Below are 15,676 nucleotides of genomic sequence, written 5' to 3'. Positions count from 1 at the left end.
CGGCGACTGTGCAGCCGCCTGCTGATCCGGCTCCTCCTACGACGACGACATCGTCTTCAGCGGCTCCTCCTATGACGACGACATCGTCTTCAGCGGCTCCTCCCACGGCGTTGCCAGCTGCCTCGTCTCTGGTGGGCCGTCCCACGGCGTGTCCGGTGGACCTCGCGTCCCACTGCCGTGTCCTCCCTCCGCCCTCCCGTGACTTTGGACTTTTTTTTTTTTTTTTTTAAAGAACGTCTTGTATCCGTTATCGGAAAAGGGGGCTACTGTCGGGCTTGTCACTGATAATTTTGTTATGTTCGGGTTTTTCTCTGTTTGTTTTATTTCCTGTCAGCGCTCTTATTTTGGTTCCATTTCCTGCACGTCTCCCTGAGCGCTCGTTTCCCTCACCTGTCCCTGATTGGCAGCCTGGCACACCTGGTGGCAATTGCCAATCAGGTTACTATTTATACCTGCCTCGCCCTCCAGTCAGTGCTTGAGGATTGTTGGCTGTTTGCTGTCTGGTGGTTCCTCGTATCGTTTATCCTGTTTGCTGGTTCCTGTTTTCTGTCTCCAGTTTACCTGTTTCCTGGTACCTGATTCCTGTTTTCCTGCATTTTCTTTGGACATTAAAATCATGTTTTCCTGCAACAAGCCAGCCATCTCTGCATCTTGGTGTTCGTCACCCACACTTCTTGACAAGTATATGGTGGGTACCAGTGATTAGATTGATATCTTTATTGTCAAAGTATTTTATTTTTGGTGTTTACATACTCAGGACTCAGGGCAAAAACCAAAGGTCCTAAAAATGACAAAAACAACAGTGATAATTTCTTAGAAGACCTTTTAGTTAATTGCCAATTACAAGATAACACAACTCAGCTTTACTATCAAGGCCCATAAATGACTAAGAGCTGATTAATGTGACAAGGTCCTGAATGCTGTTAAACTTTTCACCCTGCAGTTGTCCTCTGTTTATCACAGGGGTGTCCAAAGCGTGGCCTGGGATCCATTGGATACCCACAGCTGTGTGTAAAAGCGCAAAAAATATATAATTAAACATTTAAACTACTTTAAACACTAGAAAAAGCATTTGTTGCCTGTCCTTCTTGGTAAAATTAGAGTTTTCCGTGAAATATAATACTTTTAATATCTGAAACAAGATTTTTACATAAACGTATTTGTCGCGGCTGGTTACATCTTGGTTTGTAGCGCAATCTAAGATCATTTATTGATGATGTCTGCTATTTAACACCAGCACAGCCATTAGAGACGTATTTCTAATCTGTGTCAATATTGCAGCGGACATAACAATGGAGCTAGGCTGTTAACTTGTTAGGAGCCTAGGGTGATGTCATAGGTCAACCAGAAAAGTAATCATTTTATCCACGCTAAAAGGAAATGAAGAACATAATGAACTTAGACTTTGTTTCAGTGTACCTAGAAAACCATTAAACTGTAAGCACTTCCTGTTTAGCATTCTCATGTTGGCAGTTTACCATCTATGACGTGTTTGGAAAGTGTTTTCTCAAACTACCACATTGGTGACATCCGCTACTGCCACAACACATTAATTTATCATCATCCAAATATTACAATTATAATATAAACGAAACAATTATCAACATGACACCATAGCCGAAATCAAGGTAACATAACTACAAACTTAATCAATGTGAACATAGTAGATTTAAGCATTAAAAAAATAGAACAATCAACAAATGTAGAAACATACATTTTTACAATGGAGTTCAGGGTGCGCATTGCACCCTCAACCAATTGCGAGCGCTGCATGGAACTCTAACTGCTTCAAAGATGATGGTCATTTTGACTTAAGTCTTTGCATCTTACTGTTTTGTTATTGTATCCGTTAAGTGGATAATTTACAGTGAAAGAAGGTATTGTGCGTCAATACTGCAATAGTCTGCCGCCATCTGCTGCCTGCCAAAACAGAAGCAGCTGATTGCTTGCACCTGCGCTAAATGGAGTAGCGGAAGCCAATCCAGAGGGCGCTTAAAGTCAGCTGACACGTCATCTTAAAACGGTATCATGTGTAACGTGGGTTACACTTGAATTGCTATTGTGACGTCCAGTGGACACATTTAGAACAGCAGTTTCTTTCATTTAAAAAATTGCAGCTCATTTTTATACTTAGCAAACTCGTCATGCGGGCCGGATTTCACCAATTCGCGGGCCTCGGGCCGTACGTTTGACACCCCTGTCCTATAACGTTCAGTCCTGTTACTCAAATGAGTCATCTTTGTCTAAGGAACCTTGCACACAATGTACAATAATAAAATCCAGTTTCTTGAGATGAGCCAATACACCTTTTAAGTAGTTCAATATGTTTATTTTCAGGTTCAGAGTTGAAAAAGACACAATTAACAAGTAAATTGGCCCATATAACTCTTAAGCATATTGGATTAGTTTTAGCCTTCTTTCACCAAAAACAAATATAAGAACTGTGCCCACATTTTTAACTTTGTCGGTATGCAGCATTTGGTGGGAAATGTGTGCTTGTTTTTTTTTTAATTGTTTTTTTTTATAAATCTTTATTTATAATATGCAACATTTACATACAAGCAAATAAATAATAATGATCAAAACATGTACAGAAACGGTACAAAAACAGTATAAACAATGCCAGGGGGTTGTAAACTCAATAAAGCACCTAAAATAGAATGATATATATATATATATCCATCCATCCATCCATTTTCTACCGCTTATTCCCTTTGGGGTCGCGGGGGGCGCTGGAGCCTATCTCAGCTACAATCGGGCGGAAGGCGGGGTACACCCTGGACAAGTCGCCACCTCATATATATGTATGTATATATATATATATATATATATATATATATATATATATATATATGTATGTATGTGTATATATATGTATGTGTATATGTATGTATATGCATGTGTATATATATATATATATATATATATATATATATATATATATATATATATATATATATATATATATATGTGTGTGTATATGTAACAAAGTGTAAAGCCATAGGCTCACACAAGTTCCTCAAATAATCTAAATTTGGAGCACAGCATCATAATTATCACAGTTTTTTGGTTGTTTGGTTGTTTGCTTGTTTGTTGTCCTCTTGAATGCTGCAGTCCGTCATTAGTGGGTGGAGTTGAGAGATTGCAGAGAGAGCAAAAGGCCAGCAGATGTCGCCATTTCCCTCAAAAATAAGCAGAAGTGACGACGAGTTATGCTGAAACACTTCCATTAATATGCCGCTATGCTTGTTTTTTAATGCTAGTTTCCAGTTAATGTGGAGGCACATGCCTGCATGTGGATTAAAACATAACCTTTTTTCATTCCACCTGTCCTCCGGGGAGAGGGGCGGATATTCCGCATCCCCGTCCTCCACCCCGCCCGCCTCTGCACTGGAGGGAGAGACCAGGAGGAGAACCGCAGACCGGCAGGGCGGAAGGAAGGGACAGTGAGGGGCGATGGCGGCCGGTGCAGGATGCGGGGAGTCGGTGGATCAGTACCGGGCCGAGGTGGAGCGGCTCGCCCAGGAGCTGAGCGAGGCGAACCGGGAGAAGATCCGTGCGGCTGAGTGCGGGCTGGTGGTGTTGGAGGAGAACCAGGAGCTGAAAGTCAAATGTGCGGAGCTGGAGAGCGAACAGGAGGCTCTGAGGAAGGAGTTGGAACAATTACAGGAGGTAAGATAAGAGTCATGGCACACTTTGTCATGGCTGCTGGGACCTCAGCATGGTAGAAACCAGCACTTTTTCATCACTTCAAGCTTTCATATAAATATACTAATTGTTTCATATAAGTACATTATTATTTATTATACTCTTCCCATTTGACATGGCTTTAGACTTTAAGGGTGCAGGGGATAGAAAAGGTATTACTATGGACAAAGTAATTACTATCGTTTTTTGTAATGCCACTAAAATACAGGAGCTTATTCAAGTCTTCTTCGAACAAGCAAACTTTAAAGATTTTTCTGAAGCATTTGTTAACATTTCTGACACTTTACTTTCAATGGAACCTTGAACATTTTTGGGGTCATACAGAAATTTTACAAAAATTGTCTGTGAAGTTTCACAAAATTCTACTGGCCTTCACATGGATCGCAAGATTGCAGCATGTACAGTCATGGTCAAAAGTTTACATACACTTGTGAAGGACATAATGTCATGGTTGTCTTGAGTTTCCAATAATTTCTACAACTCTTATTTTTTTTGTGATAGAGTGATTGGAGCACATACTTGTTTGTCACAAAAAACATTCATGAAGTTTGGTTCTTTTATGAATTTATTATGGGTCTACTGAAAATGTGACCAAATCTGCTGGGTCAAAAGTATACATACAGTATAGAGTAGACATGACAAGGACAAAGATAAGACCTTCTGGAGGAAAGTTCTGTGGTCAGATGAAACAAAAATTGAGCTGTTTGGCCACAATACCCACCATGCCTACCGTCAAGCACGGTGGTGGTAGTATTATGCTCTGGGCCTGTGTCAGGTGCAAACACTGTTGACATCTATTAATCAGACAAGAAGCAAGGAATCAATCAGAGACAGAGTTCAATTTAGCTCATGAGGAGACACATGTTTTGGGCTGTACTCTAGTTACAGATCCAACCACGCGCATCCTCTATTTATTAGGAAATGGCCCTATTACATCAGGTGACTGAGGGAAGGGGGGTAATCTCGACAACTCCAGTAAGACACAATATATGGTTATACAAAAATGCAAATATGTTGACACTTGGTGCAATCGCCCAGTCTCTGCTTTGTCTGGTCTTGGAACCAAATATTCGGCCTTGGCAGCCAGCAGGCCGAGTCTGGACACAACACTGATAAAGAGGCTAGCAATCTTTCAGAAATACAAAAATACCATTTCAGCACAAATTGACAATACTTTATAGTATGGCCCTTAAGCATAAAGTTATGATGATAATATATACATAATTATTCTAACATCCTGTTTTGCTGCCAATGGAACTGGTGCTTTACAGAGAGTAAATGGGACAATGAAAAAGGAGGATTACCTCCAAATTCTTCTGGACAACCTAAAATCATCAGCCCGGAGGTTGGCTACCAAAAGCGCCTTATTGCCAAGGGACATGTAACCAAATAGTAACATTGCTGTATGTATACTTTTGACCCAGCATATTTGGTCACATTTTCAGTAGACCCATAATAAATTCATAAAAGAACCAAACTTCATGAATGTTTTTTGTGACCAACAAGTATGTGCTTCAATCACTCTATCACACAAAAATAAGAGTTGTAGAAAGTATTGGAAACTCAAGTCAGCCATGACATTATGTTCTTTACAAGTGTATGTCAACTTTTGACCACGACTGTATCGCACAAGAGCTCAGATCTGTGATACTCTATGGACCAACTTTGTGTATGTTTTGCTTTTGCTTTGGTTTAGGGCAGGAGGTTAAACTCAATTAACCTAAGAGGCGGTCTGAGTGAGGCTGGGCTGCACTTAAGAACTACGTTTTAAACACATACCTACATTTGTTAACTACTTCTACCAGCAGCTATAGTGACCCTGAGCTATGGTAGGCCTTAAGTCACTATAAATGTACATATTGTGTATATTTTTACACTGTTGAGTTCCCCATGTGATGGTCAGCTTGCTTCCAGGAAGTTGCTCATTGTGTTGCCCAGTGTATATTTATTGTGTTCCAGTTTGTGTTTATGCACCGTTATTGTATTTAGTTTTCTTTTTGTGGGATTCAAGATTACCACAAAATATTTAACAATTGTCCAATCATGGTGTGCGGACAGCAATTTAACACCAAATTATGAAGTTACTATAGGTAGAGGGCCGCACAATATTGACCTGTGGGCCGCTAGTTTGAGGCTCCTGGTTTACGGTTAAGATAGCATCCATGATGCGACTCAACCAATACCTCCTCATTCCTCGATAAATCTAAAGCGTTTAAAGTGATAAAGACAGTTTGGTCTTTGGGTTTTTGCAGTATATGTAGAAAGTTAAGAATGGCAATGACCTTTGTGTAGGCTAAAGCAGCCATCTATTGTTTATACTATATGTACCCCTCAGGTGAGCTGAAGCCTTATCTAATACTAGTACTCTCTGGAGCATTCACACCTATAAACAATTTAGAGTTTACAATGAACGCAACATGCATGTTTTTGGGATGTGGCAGTACGAGAATAGCAAACCCTAAATAGGCAGGTATCTACTCGATTCAATAATTGTTTTCAGTTCGGTTGATTACTTTGCATTTGTATGTAAAATAGCACACCAGACAATACAAGTTACTATAATTCTGTACTACTGTGCTGTTTTTTTATGGTATGCATTTTCCTTAGGTTGGTAAGTGAATGCCATACCACAAATAAAACTACAGTAAGTACAAAGGACAGCATTTCTAATTGTGACAATAACAGGTTTACACAGTGTTTAAGCAATTGACACATGTATTCTGTTGTAATGTATGTAGTAATTCATGTTACCTTGCTCAGAATGTTTGGATAAATACATTCTGTACATATCATTCATATTAACTGAACAATATATTGATCACTGTGATTGAAGTTTGCAGTAGTTTAATACTGTGCTTTACTGAAAGGTATTTGTAATATTTTTGCGGACTTTAATAGTTAAAACTTCGTTTAGTTTGACACAGTGCAGATCTAAGCCGCAATTACAAAGGCCAGCATGTTTAAATAATATCAACTACTTTATATAAGTCAACCGCCATGTTCTTCTGTTGTGACCTCATAGTTTCTCTGTATTTCTCTCATCCGTTCGTGCTCTTGCCCGACACAGGGAACATTTTCTTGAGGTGGTATTACTTCCACAGAAAACACCTTCCGGTCCTCTCTGCCTTTCGCACGCCTCCATGACTTTTGCAGAGTGCTATCCTTCCACTACAATGGCATCACATCTACTCCATTTGCACTGCATAAAACAAACACATGTGGCAAACTGGTGATAGAACTGGAATTTATTCATTAGTTATGGCCTATGAATCTCATAACAATTGGATATTATGAAGAACGTAAAATATATTATATACTCTACTCCAGTGTTTTTCAACCTTTTTTGAGCCAAGGCACATTTTTTTCGTTGAAAAAATGCGGAGGCACACCACCAGCAGAAATCATTAAAAAACAAAACTCAGTTGACAGTAAAAAGTCGTTGTCGCAATTGTTGGATATGACTTTAGAGCATAACCAAGCATGCATCACTATAGCTCTTGTCTCAAAGTACCGTATTTTCCGCACCATAAGGCGCCCTGGGTTAAAAGCCGCGCCTTCAATGAACGGCATATTTCAAAACTTTGTCCACCTATAAGCCGCCCGGTGTTGTAAGCCGCATCTAACTGCGCTAAAGGAATGTCAAAAAAACAGTCAGATAGGTCAGTCAAACTTTAATAATATATTAAAAACCAGCGTTCTAACAACTCTGTTCACTCCCAAAATGTACGCAAATGTGCAATCACAAACATACGTATATCAACATGGACAGAGCTGCGTGAAAAAAGCCACCCGGCCTCTTCGCGTAAACTTAAACTTACCTTAACCACTCGCTCATCTTTTCTTCATCCATTCCTTCGAGTTAGCTTTTATGATGACGCCGGCTGGAAAGGTCTCTTTTGGCAAGGTCTTCCTTTTGAATATCACCATGGGTGGAAGTTTCTGGCCATTAGCATGGCAAGCTAGAACCACAGTGAAGGATGACTTCTCATTCCCTGTGGTGCGAATATTCACCGTACGTGCTCCCGTTGTATCCAGTGCGGTTCACAGGAATATCAGTTGCTGTGAAATAGTACCGGTAATCCGTGTGCGGATGGAGAGATTGCGTCTTTTCATGAACCGGATCCCTGACGCTTAGTAGGAGCCATTTTGTGGTCTTTACAGATGTAAACACACAAAGGAAATGAAACGTACTGTGATATCCGCGCGCTTTTTCTTCTTCTATGCGGGCGGGTGGTTGCTTACAGTAGAAGAAGAAGCGCTTCCTGTTCTATGGGGGCGGGTGCTTACCTTGGCGGTTGCTTGCGTAGAAGAAGAAGCGCTTCCTGTTCTACCGGGAAAAAAGATGGCGGCTGTTTACCGAAGTTGCGAAATCGAAACTTTATGAAAATGAATCGTAATATTAATCCATATATAAAGCGCACCGGGTTAAAAGCCGCACTGTCAGCTTTTGAGTAAATTTGTGGTTTTTAGGTGCGGCTAATAGTGCGGAAAATACGGTAGGTGTACTGTCACCACCTGTCACATCACACCCTGACTTATTTGGACTTTTGTGATGTTTTCCTGCGTGTAGTGTTTTAGTTCTTGTCTTGCGCTCCTATTTTGGTGGCTTTTTCTCTTTTTTTGGTATTTTCCTGTTGCAGTTTCATGTCTTCCTTTGAGCGATATTTCCCGCATCTACTTTGTTTTAGCAATCAAGAATATTTCAGTTGTTTTTATCCTTCTTTGTGGAAACATTGTTGATTGTCATGTTCGGATGTACATTGTGGACGCCGTCTTTGCTCCACAGTAAGTCTTTGCTGTCGTCCAGCATTCTGTTTTTGTTTACTTTGTAGCCAGTTCAGTTTTAGTTTCGTTCTGCATAGCCTTCCCTAAGCTTCAATGCCTTTTCTTAGGGGCACTCATCTTTTGTCTATTTTTGGTTTAAGCATTAGACACCTTTTACCTGCACGCTGCCTCCCGCTGTTTCCGACATCTACAAAGTAATTAGCTACCGGCTGCCACCTGCTGGTATGGAAGAGTACACGGTTACTCTGCCGAGCTCTAGACAGCACCGACACTCAACAACAACACATCATTTGCAGACTATAATTGCTGGTTTGCAAAAAAGATTTTTAACCCAAATAGGTGAAATGACATAATCTTCCAAGGCACACCAGACTGTATCTCACAGCACACTAGTGTGCCGCGGCACAGTGGTTGAAAAACACTGCTCTACTCTATACTAGCATTATTCTTTTTTTTTTCCATTCTTGAGCAAATATAATATGATGTGATTTCCTTACAGACCCATTATTTATTTGCACTAGTTTAAGTACAAATGTAATGATCCATAATGATCATAAATGTTACAGTGCAGCTCAGCGGCTGGCAGCGTGACCCACAAATGCAGAGGCGGCAGGCGACGTGCAGGTAGAAAGTCATTTTATTAGGGAAAAACTTAAGAAGCACCAGCGTGGCCGCAGCAGTGGCCCAAGTGTGAGCAGGGCAAAATAGGAGCAAACACAAACAGTATATACAACTATATACAATGAAGATAGGAGTAAAGACACACACAAACAGTATATACAACGAACCTCTGACCACAGACAACAGACTAGAAGTAAAATGGCAGTAAATGGAATGACACAGGACTTGCAAACAAAAATTAGGATAATATTTTTGATATACATAAATGGAAAACATTCCTTTCCATGCAGTATCACCAACACGTATGATTCTTTGGGCACCCTATGCAGCGGAACAACGTTTTATAAGTAACTTAATTTTGCTCAGTTACACAACTTTTGAGTAAAGTTGTCCCTTGCCACAAGGCTTTACTACATCACAGATTTTGGATTTTTTTTTTTTGCATTATCTTCATATTTTCATACTTGCCAACCTTGAGACCTCCGATTTCGGGAGGTGGGGGCGGCGGGGGCGGGGGGTGTGGTTGGGGGCGGGGCGTGGTTGGGGGCGTGATTAAGAGGGGAGGAGTATATTTACAGCTAGAATTCACCAAGTCAAGTATTTCATATATATATATATATATATATATATATATATATATATATATATATATAAGAAATACTAAGTCAAGTATTTCATATATATATATATATATGAGAAATACTTGACTTTCAGTGAATTCTAGCTATAAATATATATTTATTTTATTATATATATATATATATATATATATATATATATATATATAAAATAAATACTTGAATTTCAGTGTACATTTATTTACACATATACACACATAACACTCATCTACTCATTGTTGAGTTAAGGGTTGAATTGTCCTTCCTTGTTCTATTCTCTGTCACTATTTTTCTAACCATGCTGAACACCCTCTCTGATGATGCATTGCTGTGTGGCACGCACAAAAGTGCTTTCATCAAATGCACTAGATGGCAGTATTGTCCTGTTTAAGAGTGTCACAACATTGCTGTTTACGGCAGACGAACTGCTTTACGGTAGACGAAAACGTAACTGCTATTGTTGTGTGTTGTTGCCGCGCTGGGAGGACGTTAATGAAACTGCCTAACAATAAACCCACATAAGAAACCAAGAACTCGCCCTCCATCATTCTACAGTTATAACGTGATTGGGCAGGTACGCTGTTTATGTGGGAAAAGTCCGCCTGAATTTCGGGAGATTTTCAGGAGAAAATGTGTCCCGGGAGGTTTTCGGGAGAGGCGCTGAATTTCGTGAGTCTCCCGGAAAATCCGGGAGGGTTGGCAAGTATGTATTTTTGGTCTAAATCAAATATGATCCGTAAAATGCGGTGTACAAAAATATATATTGTATAAGTGATGAGTTGGCGACTTGTCCAGGGTGTACCCCGCCTTCCGCCCGAATGCAGCTGAAATAGGCTCCAGCACCCCCCGCGACCCCGAAAGGGACAAGCGGTAGAAAATGGATGGATGTCTAAGACAAGACTTTGTGTCATTAGTATTAACATAGTGCTTTTTTAATCTGTTTTCCATACTGTACACGCTGTACCCTGTATTCTGGTCTTTGTAGTCCAAAGGTAATTAAGAATGATTGGGTTGGGTTTCTGAGGGGTTAATTAAAAGCTTTATTGTGATATTCACCTTTCTATTGCGGATTGCCGCAAGTACTGTAGCATAAAGCGCATGTTGTGTTTAGGAACTGAAAGCGCTTCTCTCGCTGCCTTCATATAGCCTTCTTTTCTTACCCCTCCTCATTCCCTCTCCATGCCCGCTAGCCCAGTCACTCTCTCCACTCGCGTATCCCAGCGTGCATGCGTTGGATGTTTGTGGAGCACCGCCTAGGCCACGACAGCGGCCCATTACTTACTCGGTGGTTCTGGCTTGCTAGTGCTGTCTCTGGGCAGACCAAGCTCACATTGGGCACACGGGGAAGAAAAAAGGAACAGGGACAGCGTCAGCAGTGTGCTTGCATGGCCTTGCAATTACGCCGACACTGCATTAATCAGTATAAAGATGATCAGTAAGACAGGGCATCGTGTAATTATTGCTAAGTTAGTCACGTTTTTCTCTCGCATGTACCGTATTTTTCGGAGTATAAGTCGCTCCAGAGTATAAGTCGCACCGGCCGAAAATGCCTAATAAAGCAGGGAAAAAACATATATAAGTCGCACTGGAGTATAAGTCGCATTTTTTTGGGAAATGTATTTGATAAAACCCAACACCAAGAATAGACATTTGAAAGGCAATTTAAAATAAATAGAGAATAGTGAACAACAGGCTGAATAAGTGTACGTTATATGACGCATAAATAACCAACTGAGAACGTGCCTGGTATGTTAACGTAACATATTATGGTAAGAGTCATTCAAATAACTATAACATATAGAACATGCTATACGTTTACCAAACAATCTGTCACTACTTATCGCTAAATCCGATGAAATCTTATACGTCTAGTCTCTTACGTGAATAAGCTAAATAATATTATTTGATATTTTACGGTAATGTGTTAATAATTTCCCACATAAGTCGCTCCTGAGTATAAGTCGCACCCCCGGCCAAACTATGAAAAAAAAACGAGACTTATAGTCAGAAAAATACGGTAATCGCTTGAGAAACTTCTCAGACACTTTCTATGATGTTAGCATGAAGTCTGTCACATATTATCAACTGTAACTGGTTTGAACTTTTTATTCTGCCTGTAAGAAGCTCCACATCTTTGTTTTGATTCCTGCAGCTGTGTCGTCCTGTGCATTCTTCTTGCATGTAAATATTTTATGATGAAGTAGGAGAAGTGAGTTATTCCCTGCTAAGGAATATCCTAAGTACAGAATAGGGTTGTCCCGATACCAATATTTTTGTACCGTTACCAAAATGTATTTCGATACTTTTCTAAATACTGTAAAGGGGACCACAAAAAAATGGCATTATTGGCTTTATTTTAACAAAAAAATCTTACTGTACATTAAGAATATGCCTTTGAAATCACACAAAACCTGAGGATTCTAACAGTCAGTATGAATTATGTCAGGCAGTAAGTGGAAATATGTCTGCTAGCGTGAAAGTATTTGTTTGGATTTTTATTTTTTTATTATGCCATCATTTCTTATCTAAGTGAAAGTTTTTTTTTGTTTTATTTACATCCATCTATTTTCTACCGCTTGTCCCTCTCAGGGTCACGGGGGTGGCTGTAGCCTATCCCAGCTGCATTTGGGCGGAAGTTAAAGTCCCAACGATAGTCACACACACACTAGGTGTGGTGAAATGATCCTCTGCATTTGACGCATCCCCATGTTCAACCCCTGGGAGGTGAGGGGAGCAGTGAGCAGCACCTCAGAAAACACTTGAATCTCGAATACCGCCATAATGATCAATATTAACATACAGTAGCGTAGTAGGCCTGAATATTCATTAAAACAAGTTAGAGGTTTTATTTAACAATTGTATTTAATATGTTTGGCCACTGTAACATTACACAAAGTTTAAACAGTAACACTGTGTTCGACTATAGAAACGCAAAACACTGTACCGGTACTTTAATCAAGTGATTCTTTGGAGTACCACTAGATATGGGATTCCTAACCTTTGGAACTTGGGGCCCAACTTTTCCACAACACTGTGCCACTCGAATATTAACACTGAATTAGCAATTTGAATCGTATTCAATAATTATATCTAACCTCCTAATAGTTTAACAGGATAACAACCTTGTTAAATGATATGAAAGCATGTGTTAATCACAAAGATTATTATCGTGGCTTGGATGGGACTGATTACAAAAATAAATACTTATCAAATATACTGCAAAAAAAGGGACTCAAAAAACTGATGAATACATTTACATACACTTACTAAAATAAATACATTCTAACTAAAGTAATAACAAATAATATGTATGTTTATATATATATATATGTGTGTGTTTCCTAAAAAAACTGTCAGTAAATTTAAAGTGCAAATGAAAATACAGCTTCATCACTTTAGTCATATTTTTTGCGCTTAAGAAACGTTTCTATGACTGTAGCTCCAGACATCTTCTGTTTGATTGATATTGTCATTGCTGCCACAAGTGGTGGAAAAGTGTATTACAACTAAGTACCATATTGACCATATTGGCGGCCCTCTCGGAGGCCCTCACGGCCCAACAAGCCTATGGTTAAGAAACACTGCACTGGATGTAACACGTACCACAGGTTGAAAATCACTGCGTAATCATCTAAAAAAATGGGTGAATGAGGAGCGCTTTTGCTGTGTATCACGTTCTCATTACGCGATTAATCGTTATAAGATCGTGATCTCACTTCTAAACATTGTCTACTCTCCACAAATGCCACCCAACGCAACATTGCATCTGCCTCCCACGTCAACCAATACCAGAGCATCTTTACAACACGTGACTCTGCTCCTGTGGCTGCCATCTGCTTGCCGGCTGCACAAGAGACCAATATGAGAATAACACAAATTTTGTGTTAAGGAGAGCAAAATGGAAACGGAGTGGTTGTGGCGAGAGTCACCCGCCCCAACCCGTGCCAAAAAAAGACTCTCATTTGGGGGTGTAGAGATATTTTGGATTTAAGCCAGATGACGACAAACACATTGAAAGCGCACTGCAAGGTGTGTTTTGCTGTGGTTGCGGCATTACAAGGCAACACTACAAATCTCTTCAACCACCTTAAACGCCGCCACAAAGTACAGTATGACAAAAACGTACGAGGCAAAGGCAAGAACCAAAGACAAATGTCAATAGCTGCAACCCTGTAATTGTCATGATCTCTCATGACAATCATTAGTTTCTGGTATATTATTTTATTTCCTGTCCAGCGGTTTTATTTTTTTCGCATTTCCTGTTTGCCCAATTTTCACCACTACTTTTGTCTGCGCACTAGCTCCCTCGTTTAACCCACATTGGCAATCAGTCCTCTGGACTGGGCTGGATAATTGTGCTTTGTTTGCTTCCATGCTGCACAGCTTTCCCTATGCTTCCTGTCGACTTCCCTGCTGCAGTAATACATTTGATCTGCACTCCGCCTGCCGTCTCTGCATCCCGGGGTCCAGACCAACAACACTACCATGACACGTTTCAAGCTCTGCTACACTGGAACATAACAGTATTGCTATACCCACCAAAATCCAATAGACACAAGGAAATAACAGCATTTTATTTATTTGTCGCTCAACAGCAATAGCTTTGTGTCAGCGAATTGTGATATCAAATCTAAGCAAAAACATCGTGATACACATTTTTACCAGAATTGTGCAGCTCGAGTAGGAAAAAAGCTACTTTTGTCTGAGCACTGTCTCCCTCACTTGACCCAGAATGGCAATCAGGACTCTCCTGTCCCTGGTTGCCATCCAGGATGCTTTTTATACCAGCCTTGTTTGCTTCCATGCTGGACAGTTTTCCCTATGCTTCCGGTTTACCTCCCTGCTGCAGTAATACATTTTATCTGCACTCCGCCTGCCATCTCTGCATCCAGACCAACAACACTACCGTGACACGTTTCAAGCTCTGCTGCAATGGAACATAACAGTAACGCTATACTAGGGCTGGGCGATATGGCCTTTTTTTAATATCGCAATATTTTAAGGCCATATCTCGATATTTTGCCTGAGCCTTTAGTGAACACTTGATGCATATAATCACAGCAGTATGATGATTCTGTGTCTACATTAAAACATTCTTCTTCATACTGCATTAATATATGCTACTTTTAAACTTTCATGCAGAGAAGGAAATCACAACTAAAAAAATCACTATTTTTTTCATACGGTGTTGATCTGGAAATGTTTGCCTCTGCATTTTGATGGTGTGGGCGTGTGGCACCAAACGGAGATATTGACGTGCGGAGTAAGCACTCTTCATTGTCTAGCGGGTGACTTTTCAAATGATGCTACATATTAGCAGTGTAGCCGAGGGTCCTGGGTTCGCCTATACAGTGTACTTATCTAATAAAATAATAAACGGGAGACATTAGAGCAGGTTCGGTAGCCACCGCTTCTATAATGTCAACATCACACACCTCCTTCCACAACCACACACACCCTACGTCACAGCCCTACAGCAACTCTGAAGGGACAAAACTCCTTACCGAACACACTCCGGTAACTTGGGACACCCTGAACTGTTTGTTACAGCAGTAATGCTACTTTTTATAGCAACGCTTTTGCCCCACACTTGACAAATTACGGTTGTCTGTTCGACATATTCCCACTTGAAGCCAAACCACCGCCAGACGATGGACCCCCTGCTGTTTTTCTTGGGAATTAATTATTCCTCCATTTGTTACCAGATTCGTACCTTCTTTCTCTTGTATTAACGCTCGCACCACTCCGCTAGCATCACAGCTAACTTTAGCCATGCTGCTACCTCTCTGCTCGGGGAGGGCGTATACGTATGTGACGTATGACGTGACAGTATGTGACGTATGTAAGAAGGTGCGCTTGTTGTCTGTGAGAAGGAGAGACTGGAAAGAGGAGGAGAGCCTGTAGTGTAATGCCCGCACCTAAAAGCAACTGCATGAGAACGTATA

At 40.4% G+C, this 15,676-nt stretch overlaps 1 protein-coding gene across 4 annotated transcripts in view; it reads left to right on the top strand.

Moving 5' to 3' along the window:
• The first annotated feature begins 560 nt into the window (after positions 1 to 560).
• bicd1a (bicaudal D homolog 1a) overlaps positions 561 to 15,676 on the top strand; it is a 113,965-nt gene continuing 98,849 nt past the window's right edge. For 3 of the 4 annotated variants that reach the window (XM_061970166.2, XM_061970165.2, XM_061970163.2), the window contains exon 1: positions 3,281 to 3,672. In XM_061970166.2, coding sequence (XP_061826150.1) covers positions 3,457 to 3,672 — 216 coding nt within the window. In that variant the 5' untranslated portion in view covers positions 3,281 to 3,456. Of the gene's footprint in view, positions 689 to 3,280; positions 3,673 to 15,676 lie in introns of those variants that run through there. The other variant, XM_061970164.2, reaches the window with a different exon arrangement.

The sequence above is a fragment of the Nerophis lumbriciformis genome, linkage group LG10 (genome assembly GCF_033978685.3).
Source record: "Nerophis lumbriciformis linkage group LG10, RoL_Nlum_v2.1, whole genome shotgun sequence".
Lineage (NCBI taxonomy): Eukaryota > Metazoa > Chordata > Actinopteri > Syngnathiformes > Syngnathidae > Nerophis > Nerophis lumbriciformis.
The sequence above is the reverse complement of the archived record's forward strand: the minus strand, read 5'-3'. Positions and strand labels throughout refer to the sequence as shown.